The sequence below is a fragment of the Xenopus tropicalis genome, chromosome 7 (genome assembly GCF_000004195.4).
Source record: "Xenopus tropicalis strain Nigerian chromosome 7, UCB_Xtro_10.0, whole genome shotgun sequence".
Lineage (NCBI taxonomy): Eukaryota > Metazoa > Chordata > Amphibia > Anura > Pipidae > Xenopus > Xenopus tropicalis.
Window position 1 is genome coordinate 42386 of NC_030683.2, and position 19709 is coordinate 62094.

General features: G+C 53.2%; 1 protein-coding gene across 3 annotated transcripts in view; it reads left to right on the forward strand.

Moving 5' to 3' along the window:
* Positions 1–521: 521 nt before the first annotated feature.
* The window catches only part of trpv6 (transient receptor potential cation channel, subfamily V, member 6), a 30937-nt gene continuing 11749 nt past the window's right edge, over positions 522–19709 (forward strand). Inside the window, exons 1-9 of one of the 3 annotated variants that reach the window (XM_031905962.1) lie at positions 523–703; positions 10527–10612; positions 11260–11357; positions 11864–11986; positions 13245–13385; positions 13815–13913; positions 14848–15020; positions 18411–18557; positions 18721–18933. In XM_031905962.1, the coding sequence (XP_031761822.1) occupies positions 10539–10612; positions 11260–11357; positions 11864–11986; positions 13245–13385; positions 13815–13913; positions 14848–15020; positions 18411–18557; positions 18721–18933 (1068 nt within the window). In that variant the 5' untranslated portion in view covers positions 523–703; positions 10527–10538. Of the gene's footprint in view, positions 704–10526; positions 10613–11259; positions 11358–11863; positions 11987–13244; positions 13386–13814; positions 13914–14847; positions 15021–18410; positions 18558–18720; positions 18934–19709 lie in introns of all 3 variants that reach the window. The other 2 variants (XM_031905963.1, XM_031905964.1) reach the window with 2 other exon arrangements.

Below are 19709 nucleotides of genomic sequence, written 5' to 3' on the forward strand. Positions count from 1 at the left end.
CCAGTCAGAGCGTCGGGCACCTCATTACCGGGGTGGGTTTCCCAGTCAGAGCGTCGGGCACCTCATTACCGGGGTGGGTTTCCCAGTCAGAGCGTCGGGCACCTCATTACCGGGGTGGGTTTCCCAGTCAGAGCGTCGGGCACCTCATTACCGGGGTGGGTTTCCCAGTCAGAGCGTCGGGCACCTCATTACCGGGGTGGGTTTCCTTCCCAGTCAGAGCGTCGGGCACCTCATTACCGGGGTGGGTTTCCTTCCCAGTCAGAGCGTCGGGCACCTCATTACCGGGGTGGGTTTCCCAGTCAGAGCGTCGGGCACCTCATTACCGGGGTGGGTTTCCCAGTCAGAGCGTCGGGCAGTTCATTTCCGGAACAGGTTGTGGGGATTTATTGCCAGTTTACAGTAAGTGAATGTTTTTGTACCAAACAGCCTTTTAACCTTCACAACCTTTTCAGGTCTTTCTAGAAGTGAATGGGTTAATGTAGCTACACCCAGAACAGGTAGAGCGAGAGTCGGAGGGGAGGGAACAAAACCCGGGGTGGGGGAGAAACGGGCACTGAAATGGGACTAAAGGAAAAGGGACTTTCTGGAATAAAAAACATAAGGAATTGATGGAATAAGTGACGGGAGAGACCCCCCCCCCCAGATTCCAGGCAGTGATCCGAGCACCCCAAAACCTACAGAAGCGCAAAGTGGAAATGAACATGTGAGTCTTAATAACTTTATAGTTCTGATATTTATTGTTTTCCTGTCAGACTTGCCGGGCACAATCACCAGCTGCATTGGATCTTATAGTAGGGCACAATGGGCAGGGGAACAGGGGTTACAGTGGGGCGTTACTCACACATGCCGGGCACAATGGGCAGGGGAACAGGGGTTACAGGGGGGCGTTACTCACACATGCCGGGCACAATGGGCAGGGGAACAGGGGTTACAGTGGGGCGTTACTCACACATGCCGGGCACAATGGGCAGGGTAACAGGGGTTACAGGGGGGCGTTACTCACACATGCCGGGCACAATGGGCAGTGGAACAGGGGTTACAGGGGGGCGTTACTCACACATGCCGGGCACAATGGGCAGTGGAACAGGGGTTACAGTGGGGGTGTTACTCACACATGCCGGGCACAATGGGCAGTGGAACAGGGGTTACAGGGGGGCGTTACTCACACATGCCGGGCACAATGGGCAGGGGAACAGGGGTTACAGTGGGGGCGTTACTCACACATGCCGGGCACAATGGGCAGGGGAACAGGGGTTACAGGGGGGCGTTACTCACACATGCCGGGCACAATGGGCAGTGGAACAGGGGTTACAGGGGGGCGTTACTCACACATGCCGGGCACAATGGGCAGGGGAACAGGGGTTACAGTGGGGCGTTACTCACACATGCCGGGCACAATGGGCAGGGGAACAGGGGTTACAGGGGGGCGTTACTCACACATGCCGGGCACAATGGGCAGTGGAACAGGGGTTACAGTGGGGGTGTTACTCACAACATGCCGGGCACAATGGGCAGGGGAACAGGGGTTACAGTGGGGCGTTACTCACACATGCCGGGCACAATGGGCAGTGGAACAGGGGTTACAGGGGGGCGTTACTCACACATGCCGGGCACAATGGGCAGTGGAACAGGGGTTACAGCGGGGCGTTACTCACACATGCCGGGCACAATGGGCAGGGGAACAGGGGTTACAGTGGGGGTGTTACTCACACATGCCGGGCACAATGGGCAGGGGAACAGGGGTTACAGTGGGGGTGTTACTCACACATGCCGGGCACAATGGGCAGGGGAACAAGGGTTACAGTGGGGCGTTACTCACACATGCCGGGCACAATGGGCAGTGGAACAGGGGTTACAGGGGGGGCGTTACTCACACATGCCGGGCACAATGGGCAGTGGAACAGGGGTTACAGGGGGGCGTTACTCACACATGCCGGGCACAATGGGCAGGGGAACAGGGGTTACAGTGGGGGTGTTACTCACACATGCCGGGCACAATGGGCAGGGGAACAGGGGTTACAGTGGGGTGTTACTCACACATGCCGGGCACAATGGGCAGGGGAACAGGGGTTACAGGGGGGCGTTACTCACACATGCCGGGCACAATGGGCAGGGGAACAGGGGTTACAGTGGGGCGTTACTCACACATACCGGGCACAATGGGCAGGGGAACAGGGGTTACAGTGGGGGTGTTACTCACACATGCCAGGCACAATGGGCAGGGGAACAGGGGTTACAAGTGGGGGGTGTTACTCACACATGCCGGGCACAATGGGCAGTGGAACAGGGGTTACAGCGGGGGCGTTACTCACACATGCCGGGGCACAATGGGCAGTGGAACAGGGTTACAGGGGGGCGTTACTCACACATGCCTGGGCACAATGGGCAGTGGAACAGGGGTTACAGTGGGGCGTTACTCACACATGCCGGGCACAATGGGCAGTGGAACAGGGGTTACAGTGGGGGTGTTACTCACACATTGCCGGGCACAATGGGCAGTTGGAACAGGGGTTACAGTGGGGTGTTACGCACACATGCGGCGCACAATGGGCAGTGGAACAGGGGTTACAGCGAGGGCGTTACTCACACATGCCGGGCACAATGGCAGGGGAACAGGGGTTACAGTGGGGGTGTTACTCACACATGCCGGCACAATGGGCAGGGGATCAGGGGTTACAGTGGGGCGTTACTCACACATTGCCGGGCACAATGGGCAGTGAACAGGGGTTACAGTTGGGGGTGTTACTCACACATGCCGGGCACAATGGGCAGGGGAACAGGGGTTACAGTGGGGTGTTACTCACACATGCCGTGCACAAATGGGCAGGGGAACAGGGGTTACAGTGGGCGTTACTCACACCATGCCGGGCACAATGGGCAGTGGAAACAGGGTTACAGGGGGGCGTTACTCAACATGCCGGGCACAATGGGCAGTGGAACAGGGTTACAGTGGGGGTTGTTACTCACACATTGCCGGGCACAATGGGCAGGGGAAAAAGGGTTACAGTGGGGGTGTTACTCACACATGCCGGGCACAATGGGCAGTGGAACAGGGGTTACAGCGGGGCGTTACTCACACATGCCGGGCACAATGGGCAGGGGAACAGGGGTTACAGGTGGGGCGTTAGTCACACATGCCGGGCACAATGGGCAGGGGAAACAGGGGTTACAGCGGGGCGTTACTCACACATGCCGGGCACAATGGGGCAGTGGAAAACAGGGGTTACAGTGGGGGTGTTACTCACACATGCCGGGCACAATGGGCAGTGAACAGGGGTTTCAGTGGGGGTGTTACTCACACATGCCGGGCACAATGGGCAGCGGGAACAGGGGTTACAGTGGGGCGTTACTCACACATGCCGGGCACAATGGGCAGTGGAACAGGGGTTACAGCGGGGCGTTACTCACACATGCCGCGGCACAATGGGCAGGGGAACAGGGGTTACAGTGGGGCGTTACTCACACATGCCGGGCACAATGGGCAGGGGAACAGGGGTTACAGCGGGGCGTTACTCACACATGCCGGGCACAATGGGCAGTGGAACAGGGGTTACAGTGGGGGTGTTACTCACACATGCCGGGCACAATGGGCAGGGGAACAGGGGTTACAGCGGGGCGTTACTCACACATGCCGGGCACAATGGGCAGTGGAACAGGGGTTACAGCGGGGCGCTTACTCACACATGCCGGGCACAATGGGCAGGGGAACAGGGGTTACAGTGGGGCGTTACTCACACATACCGGGCACAATGGGCAGGGGAACAGGGGTTTCAGTGGGGGTGTTACTCACACATGCCGGGCACAATGGGCAGGGGAACAGGGGTTACAGTGGGGGTGTTACTCACACATACCGGGCACAATGGGCAGGGGAACAGGGGTTACAGTGGGGCGTTACTCACACATGCCGGGCACAATGGGCAGGGGAACAGGGGTTACAGTGGGGCGTTACTCACACATACCGGGCACAATGGGCAGGGGAACAGGGGTTACAGTGGGGGTGTTACTCACACATGCCGGGCACAATGGGCAGGGGAACAGGGGTTACAGTGGGGGTGTTACTCACACATGCCGGGCACAATGGGCAGTGGAACAGGGGTTACAGCGGGGGCGTTACTCACACATGCCGGGCACAATGGGCAGGGGAACAGGGGGTTACAGTGGGGCGTTACTCACACATGCCGGGCACAATGGGCAGGGGAACAGGGGTTACAGTGGGGCGTTACTCACACATACCGGGCACAATGGGCAGGGGAACAGGGGTTACAGTGGGGGTGTTACTCACACATGCCGGGCACAATGGGCAGGGGAACAGGGGTTACAGTGGGGCGTTACTCACACATACCGGGCACAATGGGCAGTGGAACAGGGGTTACAGCGGGGCGTTACTCACACATGCCGGGCACAATGGGCAGGGGAACAGGGGTTACAGGGGGCGTTACTCACACATGCCGGGCACAATGGGCAGTGGAACAGGGGTTACAGTGGGGCGTTACTCACACATGCCGGGCACAATGGGCAGGGGAACAGGGGTTACAGTGGGGCGTTACTCACACATGCCGGGCACAATGGGCAGGGGAACAGGGGTTACAGGGGGGCGTTACTCACACATGCCGGGCACAATGGGCAGTGGAACAGGGGTTACAGTGGGGGCGTTACTCACACATGCCGGGCACAATGGGCAGGGGAACAGGGGTTACAGTGGGGTGTTACTCACACGTGCCGGGCACAATGGGCAGGGGAACAGGGGTTACAGGGGGGCGTTACTCACACATGCCGGGCACAATGGGCAGGGGAACAGGGGTTACAGTGGGGCGTTACTCACACATGCCGGGCACAATGGGCAGGGGAACAGGGGTTACAGGGGGCGTTACTCACACATGCCGGGCACAATGGGCAGTGGAACAGGGGTTACAGTGGGGGTGTTACTCACACATGCCGGGCACAATGGGCAGGGGAACAGGGGTTACAGTGGGGCGTTACTCACACATGCCGGGCACAATGGGCAGTGGAACAGGGGTTACAGGGGGGCGTTACTCACACATGCCGGGCACAATGGGCAGTGGAACAGGGGTTTACAGCGGGGCGTTACTCACACATGCCGGGCACAATGGGCAGGGGAACAGGGGTTACAGTGGGGGTGTTACTCACACATGCCGGGCACAATGGGCAGGGGAACAGGGGTTACAGTGGGGGTGTTACTCACACATGCCGGGCACAATGGGCAGGGGAACAAGGGTTACAGTGGGGCGTTACTCACACATGCCGGGCACAATGGGCAGTGGAACAGGGGTTAACAGGGGGCGTTACTCACACATGCCGGGCACAATGGGCAGTGGAACAGGGGTTACAGGGGGGCGTTACTCACACATGCCGGGCACAATGGGCAGGGGAACAGGGGTTACAGTGGGGGGTGTTACTCACACATGCCGGGCACAATGGGCAGGGGAACAGGGGTTACAGTGGGGGTGTTACTCACACATGCCGGGCACAATGGGCAGGGGAACAGGGGTTACAGGGGGGCGTTACTCACACATGCCGGGCACAATGGGCAGGGGAACAGGGGTTACAGTGGGGCGTTACTCACAATACCGGGCACAATGGGCAGGGGGAACAGGGGTTACAGTGGGGTGTTACTCACACATGCCAGGCACAATGGGCAGGGGAACAGGGGTTACAGTGGGGGTGTTACTCACACATGCCGGGCACAATGGGCAGTGGAACAGGGGTTACAGCGGGGCGTTACTCACACATGCCGGGCACAATGGGCAGTGGAACAGGGGTTACAGGGGGGCGTTACTCACACATGCCGGCACAATGGCAGTGGAACAGGGGTTACAGTGGGGCGTTACTCACACATGCCGGGCACAATGGGCAGTGGAACAGGGGTTACAGTGGGGGTGTTACTCACACATGCCGGGCACAATGGGCAGTGGAACAGGGGTTACAGTGGGGGTGTTACTCACACATGCCGGCACAATGGGCAGTGGAACAGGGGTTACAGGGGGGCGTTACTCACACATGCCGGGCACAATGGGCAGGGGAACAGGGGTTACAGTGGGGGTGTTACTCACACATGCCGGGCACAATGGGCAGGGGATCAGGGGTTACAGTGGGGCGTTACTCACACATGCCGGGCACAATGGGCAGTGGAACAGGGGTTACAGTGGGGGTGTTACTCACACATGCCGGGCACAATGGGCAGGGGAACAGGGTTACAGTGGGGGTGTTACTCACACATGCCGGGCACAATGGGCAGGGGAACAGGGGTTACAGTGGGCGTTACTCACACATGCCGGGCACAATGGGCAGTGGAACAGGGGTTACAGGGGGGCGTTACTCACACATGCCGGGCACAATGGGCAGTGGAACAGGGGTTACAGTGGGGGTGTTACTCACACATGCCGGGCACAATGGGCAGGGGAAAAGGGGTTACAGTGGGGGGTGTTACTCACACATGCCGGGCACAATGGGCAGTGGAACAGGGGTTACAGCGGGGCGTTACTCACACATGCCGGGCACAATGGGCAGGGGAACAGGGGGTTACAGTGGGGCGTTTAGTCACACATGCCGGGCACAATGGGCAGGGGAACAGGGGTTACAGCGGGGCGTTACTCACACATGCCGGGCACAATGGGCAGTGGAACAGGGGTTACAGTGGGGGTGTTACTCACACATGCCGGGCACAATGGGCAGTGGAACAGGGGTTTCAGTGGGGGTGTTACTCACACATGCCGGGCACAATGGGCAGGGGAACAGGGGTTACAGTGGGGCGTTACTCACACATGCCGGGGCACAATGGGCAGTGGAACAGGGGTTACAGCGGGGCGTTACTCACACATGCCGGGCACAATGGGCAGGGGAACAGGGGTTTACAGTGGGGCGTTACTCACACATGCCGGGCACAATGGGCAGGGGAACAGGGGTTACAGCGGGGGCGTTACTCACACATGCCGGGCACAATGGGCAGTGGAACAGGGGTTACAGTGGGGGTGTTACTCACACATGCCGGGCACAATGGGCAGGGGAACAGGGGTTACAGCGGGGCGTTACTCACACATGCCGGGCACAATGGGCAGTGGAACAGGGGTTACAGCGGGGCGTTACTCACACATGCCGGGGCACCAATGGGCAGGGAACAGGGGTTACAGTGGGGCGTTACTCACACATACCGGGCACAATGGGCAGGGGAACAGGGGTTTCAGTGGGGGTGTTACTCACACATGCGGGCACAAGGGCAGGGGAACAGGGGTTACAGTGGGGGTGTTACTCACACATACCGGGCACAATGGGCAGGGGAACAGGGGTTACAGTGGGGCGTTACTCACACATGCCGGGCACAATGGGCAGGGGAACAGGGGTTACAGTGGGGCGTTACTCACACATACCGGGCACAATGGGCAGGGGAACAGGGGTTACAGTGGGGGGTGTTACTCACACATGCCGGGCACAATGGGCAGGGGAACAGGGGTTACAGTGGGGGTGTTACTCACACATGCCGGGCACAATGGGCAGTGGAACAGGGGTTACAGCGGGGCGTTACTCACACATGCCGGGCACAATGGGCAGGGGAACAGGGGTTACAGTGGGGCGTTACTCACACATGCCGGGCACAATGGGCAGGGGAACAGGGGTTACAGTGGGGCGTTACTCACACATACCGGGCACAATGGGCAGGGGGAACAGGGGTTACAGTGGGGGTGTTACTCACACATGCCGGGCACAATGGGCAGGGGAACAGGGGTTACAGTGGGGCGTTACTCACACATACCGGGCACAATGGGCAGTGGAACAGGGGTTACAGCGGGGCGTTACTCACACATGCCGGGCACAATGGGCAGGGGAACAGGGGTTACAGGGGGGCGTTACTCACACATGCCGGGCACAATGGGCAGTGGAACAGGGGTTACAGTGGGGCGTTACTCACACATGCCGGGCACAATGGGCAGGGGAACAGGGGTTACAGTGGGGCGTTACTCACACATGCCGGGGCACAATGGGCAGGGGAACAGGGGTTACAGGGGGGCGTTACTCACACATGCCGGGCACAATGGGCAGTGGAACAGGGGTTACAGTGGGGGCGTTACTCACACATGCCGGGCACAATGGGCAGGGGAACAGGGGTTACAGTGGGGTGTTACTCACACGTGCCGGGCACAATGGGCAGGGGAACAGGGGTTACAGGGGGGCGTTACTCACACATGCCGGGCACAATGGGCAGTGGAACAGGGGTTACAGTGGGGCGTTACTCACACATGCCGGGCACAATGGGCAGGGGAACAGGGGTTACAGTGGGGGCGTTACTCACACATGCCGGGCACAATGGGCAGGGGAACAGGGGTTACAGTGGGGCGTTACTCACACATGCCGGGCACAATGGGCAGGGGAACAGGGGTTACAGTGGGGTGTTACTCACACATGCCGGGCACAATGGGCAGGGGAACAGGGGTTACAGTGGGGCGTTACTCACACATGCCGGGCACAATGGGCAGGGGGAATAGGGGTTACAGTGGGGCGTTACTCACACATACCGGGCACAATGGGCAGGGGAACAGGGGTTACAGTGGGGCGTTACTCACACATGCCGGGCACAATGGGCAGGGGAACAGGGGTTACAGGGGGGTGTTACTCACACATGCCGGGCACAATGGGCAGTGGAACAGGGGTTACAGCGGGGCGTTACTCACACATGCCCAGGCACAATGGGCAGGGGAACAGGGGTTACAGTGGGGCGTTACTCACACATGCCGGGCACAATGGGCAGGGGAACAGGGGTTACAGTGGGGGCGTTACTCACACATGCCGGGCACAATGGGCAGGGGAACAGGGGTTACAGTGGGGTGTTACTCACACATGCCGGGCACAATGGGCAGGGGAACAGGGGTTACAGTGGGGGTGTTACTCACACATGCTGGGCACAATGGGCAGGGGAACAGGGGTTACAGTGGGGCGTTACTCACACATGCCGGGCACAATGGCAGGGTAACAGGGGTTACAGTGGGGCATTACTCACACATGCCGGGCACAATGGGCAGGGGGAACAGGGGTTACAGCGGGGCGTTACTCACACATGCCGGGCACAATGGGCAGGGGAACAGGGGTTACAGTGGGGTGTTACTCACACATGCCGGGCACAATGGGCAGGGGAACAGGGGTTACAGTGGGGGTGTTACTCACACATGCTGGGCACAATGGGCAGGGGAACAGGGGTTACAGTGGGGCGTTACTCACACATGCCGGGCACAATGGGCAGGGTAACAGGGGTTACAGTGGGGCATTACTCACACATGCCGGGCACAATGGGCAGGGGAACAGGGGTTACAGCGGGGCGTTACTCACACGTGCCGGGCACAATGGGCAGGGGAACAAGGGTTACAGCGGGGCGTTACTCACACATGCCGGGCACAATGGGCAGGGGAACAGGGGTTACAGTGGGGCGTTACTCACACATGCCGGGCACAATGGGCAGGGGAACAGGGGTTACAGTGGGGTGTTACTCACACATGCCGGGCACAATGGGCAGGGGAACAGGGGTTACAGTGGGGCGTTACTCACACATGCCGGGCACAATGGGCAGGGGAACAGGGGTTACAGCGGGGCGTTACTCACACATGCCGGGCACAATGGGCAGGGGAACAGGGGTTACAGCGGGGCATTACTCACACATGCCGGGCACAATGGGCAGGGGAACAGGGGTTACAGTGGGGCGTTACTCACACATGCCAGGCACAATGGGCAGGGGAACAGGGGTTACAGTGGGGCATTACTCACACATGCCGGGCACAATGGGCAGGGGAACAGGGGTTACAGTGGGGCGTTACTCACACGTGCGGGCACAATGGGCAGGGGAACAGGGGTTACAGCGGGGCGTTACTCACACATGCCGGGCACAATGGGAAGGGGAACAGGGGTTACAGCGGGGCATTACTCACACATGCCGGGCACAATGGGCAGGGGAACAGGGGTTACAGTGGGGCGTTACTCACACATGCCGGGCACAATGGGCAGGGGAACAGGGTTACAGTGGGGCGTTACTCACACATGCCGGGCACAATGGGCAGGGGAACAGGGGTTACAGCGGGGCGTTACTCACACATGCCGGGCACAATGGGCAGGGGAACAGGGGTTACAGCGGGGCGTTACTCACACATGCCGGGCACAATGGGCAGGGGAACAGGGGTTACAGCGGGGCGTTACTCACACATGCCGGGCACAATGGGCAGGGGAACAGGGGTTACAGTGGGGCGTTACTCACACATGCCGGGCACAATGGGCAGGGGAACAGGGGTTACAGTGGGGGTGTTACTCACACATGCCGGGCACAATGGGCAGGGGAACAGGGGTTACAGTGGGGCGTTACTCACACATGCCGGGCACAATGGGCAGGGGAACAGTGGTTACAGCGGGGCGTTACTCACACATGCCGGGCACAATGGGCAGGGGAACAGGGGTTACAGTAGAACATTAGTCAGACAGGGGACAATTACAAAGCATTAATTAATCAATATGCCAATGTCGTTTTGTTGCAGAGACCCAAGACCATGCAGTTCTTAAGATCGTGGATGTCAGGATTTCAGACTCTGGAAGAGACCAATGAGATTGTGCAGCACAGACGGTACAGGGCTGAGTATACGATTTGGGAACTGATAGATCTTCTATTGTCTGACTGCCATTTCCACCCTTGTAACTTCCCTGACCCAATAACAAAGTCTGCGATTTTATGTGCTTTGTACTTTGTACAGAGACCCCAGAAAGAACTGCATTTTTTGAGGGGTAAAACCATGAAAAAAATGTTTACCCCTTCCCCCCCCCAAAACATGTTTTTTGAAAGTACACATTTTGCTGAATCCAAAATGGGTACCCCTGTCTTTCTGCTTTCCTAAAACTGACGGTTTTCATGAAATACCTGATGAATTTTTATGTGATACCTCAAAGCTTCCACTTTTCAACATCTCCCATAATTCATTAGGTACCAGGAGATATAATTGCCATAATCATTTGAACCAAATATGATTGTCAAGGGTCCACCAAACAGATTGGTGCCCATTGTGCATAGGATTTAGTATCTGGCATAGAGACCCCAAAGTTAGTGCATACATATTTCATGGCATATATTTCTACTTCCAAATATATATATATATACATTGCCTGATTTATGTCCCAGTGGGTGGGTTTTGGGGTGCCTGGGGGTTTTACCTTGTTATTACTAACCCCCACCCCCCAGTAATTGTGCAAATCCACATGCTGAACTCTTTATTTTAGGGTCCAAGAGTTGCCGCTTCTCCTCGCAGCCAAGGAAAATAATATTGAGCGGCTGAAGGAACTCTTAGTAAATGAGGCATGTGACCCCCTCCAGCGAGGTGAGACCAGAAGCTCCTCCCCCAGAATAAAGTGCCCCTTCCGCTAATTCTGCTGATAATACTCTGGGACAGAAATTTGAGGCAAAACGACAAGGGGGCTCATTCACTCAAATGGGGCAAAATGCCCAACACATAGTTACTATACAATTATTAGTATTTATAGCACCGTCATTGCCAGTAGCGCTGTACAGAGTAACGGGATATAAATACAAGAGCAAACAGTTACAAATATGGGCAAATATTTTACCAACAATGATTCACAGTTACATTGGGATATTATTAGGAGACCATAGGAGGAGGAGCCTGCTCGCAAGAGCTTACATTCTAAAGGGAAAGAAGTATACAGTGAGAGTAACCAATTGTTTAACCATTGTTAGTTAGGGTAGTAATGGTAAGAGATACTCGTAGTTACTGTGTGTACGGGCAAAGAGTAGGGCAGCTTGTAGGGGTCATGTTTGGGTCCTAAGGGTCTTCTATGGGATAATGGTAAATCTGCTCATTATCAGGGGCCCAGGGGGAGACGGCTCTGCACGTGGCGGTGACGCACAACAACATGGAGGCAGCGCAGGTATTGATCCAAGAGGCTCCGGCGCTTGTTCACCAGCCTATGACCTCCGACCTTTATCAGGGTGAGATTATTATTTACTATTCTAAGTTATTAACCCCTTAATCTCATGTCTCTCTGTGTCCCACTGAATCCACCTCCCCAGTCATCCAAAACATGGAGTAGCCTATAGGCACGCATATACAGGTACTGGAACATTATGGACTCTATGGCCTCTCATAAACGAGCCAAAACATGGAGGAGCCTATAGATACACATATACAGGTACTGGAACATTATGGACTCTATGGCCTCTCATAAACGAGCCAAAACATGGAGGAGCCTATAGATACACATATACAGGTACTGGAACATTATGGACTCTATGGCCTCTCATAAACGAGCCAAAACATGGAGGAGCCTATAGGCACACATATACAGGTACTGGAACATTATGGACTCTATGGCCTCTCATAAACGAGCCAAAACATGGAGGAGCCTATAGATACACATATACAGGTACTGGAACATTATGGACTCTATGGTCTCTCATAAATGAGCTAAAACATGGAGAAGCCTATAGGCACACATATACAGGTACTGGAACATTATGGACTCTATGGCCTCTCATAAACGAGCCAAAACATGGAGGAGCCTATAGATACACATATACAGGTACCGGATTATTATGGACTCTATGGCCTCTCATAAACAAGCCAAAACATGGAGGAGCCTATAGATACACATATACAGGTACTGGGCCATTATGGACTCTATGGCCTCTCATAAACGAGCCAAAACATGGAGAAGCCTATAGGCACACATATACAGGTACTGGATTATTATGGACTCTATGGCCTCTCATAACCAAGCCAAAACATGGAGGAGCCTATAGGCACACATATAAAGGTACTGGAACATTTTGGACTCTATGGCCTCTCATAAACGAGCCAAAACATGGAGAAGCCTATAGGCACACATATACAGGTACTGGATTATTATGGACTCTATGGCCTCTCATAAACAACCCAAAACATGGAGGAGCCTATAGGCATGCACATACATGTACTGGAACATTATGGACTCTATGGTCTCTCATAAACGAGCCAAAACATGGAGGAGCCTATAGGCACACATATACAGGTACTGGAACATTATGGACTCTATGGCCTCTCATAAACGAGCCAAAACATGGAGGAGCCTATAGGCACACATATACAGGTACTGGCCCAGTTGCTGTAAATGCAGAGCCAGTAGGTGCCCCAGTACAGGTGGTATGTAAGGGTAATTCTGGGTACTTTTTGAACCCAAAACCTAACTCTGGTTCTTTCCTTCCCTAACAGGACAGGTGGCCCTTCATATTGCAGCCGTTAATCAGAACGTGGGTCTAGTGAAGCTTCTGATAGAAAGTGGAGCCGACGTGTCTTCCCCTAGGGCCACAGGGACATTTTTTTCATTGAACCCCAAGAACCTTTTTTACTTTGGTGAGTGAGCAGATATTTTGATAACATTTAATACAATGGGAAACTCTATCCCACCGATTTTAAATGAACAAATTCTGCAGGAAATAGTGCTCTAGCCACGCCCCTGAACCATTCCCCACCCCCCATGCAAGGTGAGGGGTTGGGCCAGAAAGCCAAAACTGTTCTTCACCTTACTGTACTATTGCCGGCTATTGCTACTGCCACCTTTATATAACGGCCAATTCTGCATAATTACTGCAAGTTATGCTAATGTTCATTGGGGCCTCATTCTCAGTTGTGTGAAATGCGTGTGTTACAGAGTGACCGGCAGTGACGCTCTAATAGAACATTTCAACAGCCAATGATACGTTTGGGGGGACAATAAATTGTATTTATCAGTTGGATGTGGGAATGGAACCCTTATGGGAAATGTCTCTCTATCTGTTACAGGGGAGCACATCTTGGCCTTCGCTGCCTGCGTGGGAAACACCCACATTGTCAAGTTACTTATCAACCGCGGCGCTGATCTCTATGCCCAGGACTGCTGGGGTGAGAGGGGTTAAGGTTTCAGGCAAGACTTGTATTATAGGATTATGTGCCGAGTGTGAGCGTGAGTGTGCATTAAACCTGTCATTGAACATAACAACTTGAAGCCCCAAATCATGTGGGGTAGACTCTGAGTGACCGTCGGGCTCAGTAACAGGAAATTCTCCAGAAATTCAAGTAAATCTGAATATTTTATTTGTTATAAACAGACACAAGTCTAAGGTGCCCTTTACTAACCGCCCTTTTTAGTGATGAACGAATCTGTCCCAAAAAATTGGCAAAACACGAAAACGAGTGGAGAAATTTTTCCACAGCAAATTTTTGCGCCCGTTTTCTGAAATTTACTAAGGGGCACATTTATTTCAAATGTGAATTTAGAATTCGCCCGTGCTCTGTTCATCCCTATGGGGTTTTAAGAAATGTATTTCTCAATGGGTGAAAGTTAGAATTCCCAATTTGATAAATACTAGTGATGAGAGAAAATTTTCGGCAGTCGCGGATTCGAGGCAAATTTTTGTGTTTCACCATTGGTGTATTTTTTTGCAAAATGGGCACAAAAATTTGCAATTTTCGCAATATTTTTGCCGTATCGTGAATTTATTCAAAGTTTCACAATTTTTTTGGCAAAGCAAAACGGACAGTTTCACGCATCGCTAATAAATCCCATAGGAATAAGCAAAACATGGGGGGGGCTTTATGGATTAAGCCTTAAGACGATGTAGAAGCCAATGGCAGACGTCCCTTCCTGGGAAGCTCCTCCTTTTGCTTCGAAGAGGTTTCGGATTAAAATTAAATTAAAAAAATGAGAAATTCTGGAAAATGGTTTCAGAGTTCCATTGTTCTATGAAAGCGGGTCAGGGGCCCGGATGTAGGAACCAAGAGCCCCACCCCCCGGGTTCCGCCACTCACAGCCAAGCGTTTCTCTTTCTCGTTCCAGGAAACACGGTTCTACACATTCTGATTCTGCAGCCCAGTGAGAACCTGTCCTGTCAAATGTTGGACTTCATTCTGTCCCAGGAACTTCAAGATGCCAAACAATCGCTTTGCCAAATACGTAACAAGCAGGGGCTCAGCCCACTAATGCTCGCCGCCGCCGAGGGGAATATGGCTGTAAGCCTCCTCCCACAAATCTCCTACTAAACTGGGGGGGCTGAGACTCTAGGGAGAATATCAGTTTGTAGGTTTCATTCCATACGGGGGGGGGTGCATTGTATAAGTCTGGTCTCTAGATATAAAGTAGAGGCATCTCTACATCTAGACATTCCAACACTCGGTACTGACTGTTCCCATTTGGGTTTCTGTTCCACCCAACAGATATTCCAACACTCGGTACTGACTGTTTCCATTTGGATTTCTGTTACACCCAACAGATATTCCAGCGCTCGGTACTGACTGTTCCCATTTGGGTTTCTGTTCCACCCAACAGATATTCCAGCACTCTGTACTGACTGTTCCCATTTGGGTTTCTGTTCCACCCAACAGATATTCCAACACTCGGTACTGACTGTTCCCTTTGGATTTCTGTTCCACCCAACAGATGTTCCAACACTCGGTACTGACTGTTCCCTTTGGATTTCTGTTACACCCAACAGATATTCCAACACTCGGTACTGACTGTTCCCATTTGGGTTTCTGTTCCACCCAACAGATATTCCAACACTCGGTACTGACTGTTCCCTTTGGATTTCTGTTCCACCCAACAGATGTTCCAACACTCGGTACTGACTGTTTCCATTTGGATTTCTGTTCCACCCAACAGATATTCCAACACTCGGTACTGACTGTTCCCATTTGGATTTCTGTTCCACCCAACAGATATTCCAGCACTCGGTACTGACTGTTCCCATTTGGGTTTCTGTTCCACCCAACAGATGTTCCAACACTCGGTACTGACTGTTTCCATTTGGATTTCTGTTCCACCCAACAGATATTCCAGCACTCGGTACTGACTGTTCCCATTTGGGTTTCTGTTCCAACCAACAGATGTTCCAACACTCGGTACTGACTGTTTCCATTTGGATTTCTGTTCCACCCAACAGATATTCCAGCACTCGGTACTGACTGTTCCCATTTGGATTTCTGTTCCACCCAACAGATATTCCAGCACTCGGTACTGACTGTTCCCATTTGGGTTTCTGTTCCACCCAACAGATGTTCCAACACTCGGTACTGACTGTTTCCATTTGGATTTCTGTTCCACCCAACAGATATTCCAGCACTCGGTACTGACTGTTCCCATTTGGGTTTCTGTTCCAACCAACAGATGTTCCAACACTCGGTACTGACTGTTTCCATTTGGATTTCTGTTCCACCCAACAGATATTCCAACACTCGGTACTGACTGTTTCTATTTGGATTTCTGTTCCACCCAACAGATGTTCCAACACTCGGTACTGACTGTTCCCATTTGGGTTTCTGTTCCACCCAACAGATATTCCAGCACTCAGTACTGACTGTTTCTATTTGGATTTCTGTTCCACCCAACAGATATTCCAGCACTCGGTACTGACTGTTTCCATTTGGATTTCTGTTCCACCCAACAGATGTTCCAACACTCGGTACTGACTGTTTCTATTTGGATTTCTGTTCCACCCAACAGATGTTCCAGCACTCGGTACTGACTGTTCCCATTTGGATTTCTGTTCCACCCAACAGATATTCCAGCACTCGGTACTGACTGTTTCTATTTGGATTTCTGTTCCACCCAACAGATATTCCAGCACTCGGTACTGACTGTTTCTATTTGGATTTCTGTTCCACCCAACAGAGGTTCCAACACTCGGTACTGACTGTTCCCATTTGGATTTCTGTTCCACCCAACAGATGTTCCAACACTCGGTACTGACTGTTCCCATTTGGATTTCTGTTCCACCCAACAGATATTCCAACACTCGGTACTGACTGTTCCCATTTGGGTTTCTGTTCCACCCAACAGATATTCCAACACTCGGTACTGACTGTTTCCATTTGGATTTCTGTTCCACCCAACAGATGTTCCAGCACTCGGTACTGACTGTTCCCATTTGGATTTCTGTTCCACCCAACAGATATTCCAGCACTCGGTACTGACTGTTTCTATTTGGATTTCTGTTCCACCCAACAGATATTCCAGCACTCGGTACTGACTGTTCCCATTTGGGTTTCTGTTCCACCCAACAGATATTCCAGCACTCGGTACTGACTGTTCCCATTTGGGTTTCTGTTCCACCTAACAGATATTCCAACACTCGGTACTGACTGTTCCCATTTGGGTTTCTGTTCCACCTAACAGATATTCCAACACTCGGTACTGACTGTTTCCATTTGGATTTCTGTTCCACCCAACAGATGTTCCAGCACTCGGTACTGACTGTTCCCATTTGGATTTCTGTTCCACCCAACAGATATTCCAGCACTCGGTACTGACTGTTCCCATTTGGATTTCTGTTCCACCCAACAGATGTTCCAGCACTCGGTACTGACTGTTCCCATTTGGATTTCTGTTCCACCCAACAGATATTCCAACACTCGGTACTGACTGTTCCCATTTGGATTTCTGTTCCACCCAACAGATATTCCAGCACTCGGTACTGACTGTTCCCATTTGGATTTCTGTTCCACCCAACAGATATTCCAGCACTCGGTACTGACTGTTCCCATTTGGGTTTCTGTTCCACCTAACAGATATTCCAACACTCGGTACTGACTGTTCCCATTTGGATTTCTGTTCCACCTAACAGATATTCCAACACTCGGTACTGACTGTTCCCATTTGGATTTCTGTTCCACCTAACAGATATTCCAACACTCGGTACTGACTGTTCCCATTTGGATTTCTGTTCCACCCAACAGATATCCCAGCACTCGGTACTGACTGTTCCCATTTGGATTTCTGTTACACCCAACAGATATTCCAACACTCGGTACTGACTGTTCCCTTTGGATTTCTGTTACACCCAACAGATATTCCAACACTCGGTACTGACTGTTCCCTTTGGATTTCTGTTACACCCAACAGATATTCCAACACTCGGTACTGACTGTTCCCATTTGGATTTCTGTTCCACCCAACAGATATTCCAGCACTCGGTACTGACTGTTCCCTTTTGATTTCTGTTACACCCAACAGATATTCCAACACTTGGTACTGACTGTTCACATTTGGATTTCTGTTCCACCCAACAGATATCCCAGCACTCGGTACTGACTGTCGCCCTTTGGATTTCTGTTACACCCAACAGATATTCCAACACTCGGTACTGACTGTTCCCATTTGGATTTCTGTTACACCCAACAGATATTCCAGCACTCAGTACTGACTGTTCCCATTTGGATTTCTGTTCCACCCAACAGATATTCCAACACTCGGTACTGACTGTTCCCATTTGGATTTCTGTTACACCCAACAGATATTCCAACACTCGGTACTGACTGTTCCCATTTGGATTTCTGTTCCACCCAACAGATATTCCAGCACTTGGTACTGACTGTTCTCATTTGGATTTCTGTTCCACCCAACAGATGTTCCAGCACTTGGTGCAGAAGCAGCGGAAGGCCCAGTGGGCTTTTGGTCCCGTTACCACCATGTTATATGACCTGTCAGAGATTGACTCCTGGGAGAAGGACCAGTCTGTGCTGGAGATTATTGCCACATCCAGGAAGAGCCAGGTGAGCGAAGGGACGGGGCCCAAGGGCCATTCTCCCAGTTACTGGGATCAGCTCCACGTATGTTACCATAGGTAACGTCTAAGCTTCTTTACATGCTGAGGGGCATCATTATCGGTTCCATGTTCCATATTGATCTTTCTTGTTGGATCCCTATCACCCCCAGGCCAGTAACATACTCAACTGTCAGCCAGTGAAAGAGCTGCTAAAGGAAAAGTGGAAGAGGCGCGGGCGCCCGTACCTGCTGTCTCTCGCTGCTCTGTATTTACTGTACATGATATGTGTGTCTCTGTGCTGCGCCAACCGCCCCCTGAAGCCCCGAGAGGGCAATATCACCAACCCCAGGGACATCACGCTGTTTGTTCAGAAAACATTGGAGGTGAGTAACATGCAAGTTTGTTGCCCCCCTTTGTACATGATACCCAGATATATGACAGTGAGCTCTGGGCAGTACACTTTCAGACACTTTCTGCTTATTCAGATATGGTGGGAGATGACTGGCAGTGGGATGGTGCGTATATGGTGGGAGATGACTGGCAGTGGGATGGTGGGAGATGACTGGCAGTGGGATGGTGGGAGATGGTGGGAGATGACTGGCAGTGGGATGGTGGGAGATGACTGGTGGTGGGATGGTGGGAGATGACTGGTGGTGGGAGATGGTGGGAGATGACTGGCAGTGGGATGGTGGGAGATGAGTGGTGGTGGGATGGTGGGAGATGGTGGGAGATGACTGGCAGTGGGATGGTGGGAGATGACTGGCAGTGGGATGGTGGGAGATGACTGGCAGTGGAATGGTGGGAGATGATGGAAGATGACTGGCAGTTGGGTGGTGGGAGATGACTGGCAGTGGGATGGTGGGAGATGGTGGGAAATGACTGGCAGTGGAATCGTGGGAGATGATGGAAGATGACTGGCAGTGGGGCGGTGGGAGATGACTGGCAGTGGGATGGTGGGAGATGATGGGAGATGACTGGCAGTGGGATGGTAGGAGACGGTGGGAGATGACTGGCAGTGGGATGGTGGGAGATGGTGGGAGATGATGGGAGATGACTGGCAGTGGGATGGTGGGAGATGACTGGCAGTGGTATGGGGGGAGATGATGGGAGATGACTGGCAGTGGGATGGTGGGAGATGACTGGCAGTGGGATGGTGGGA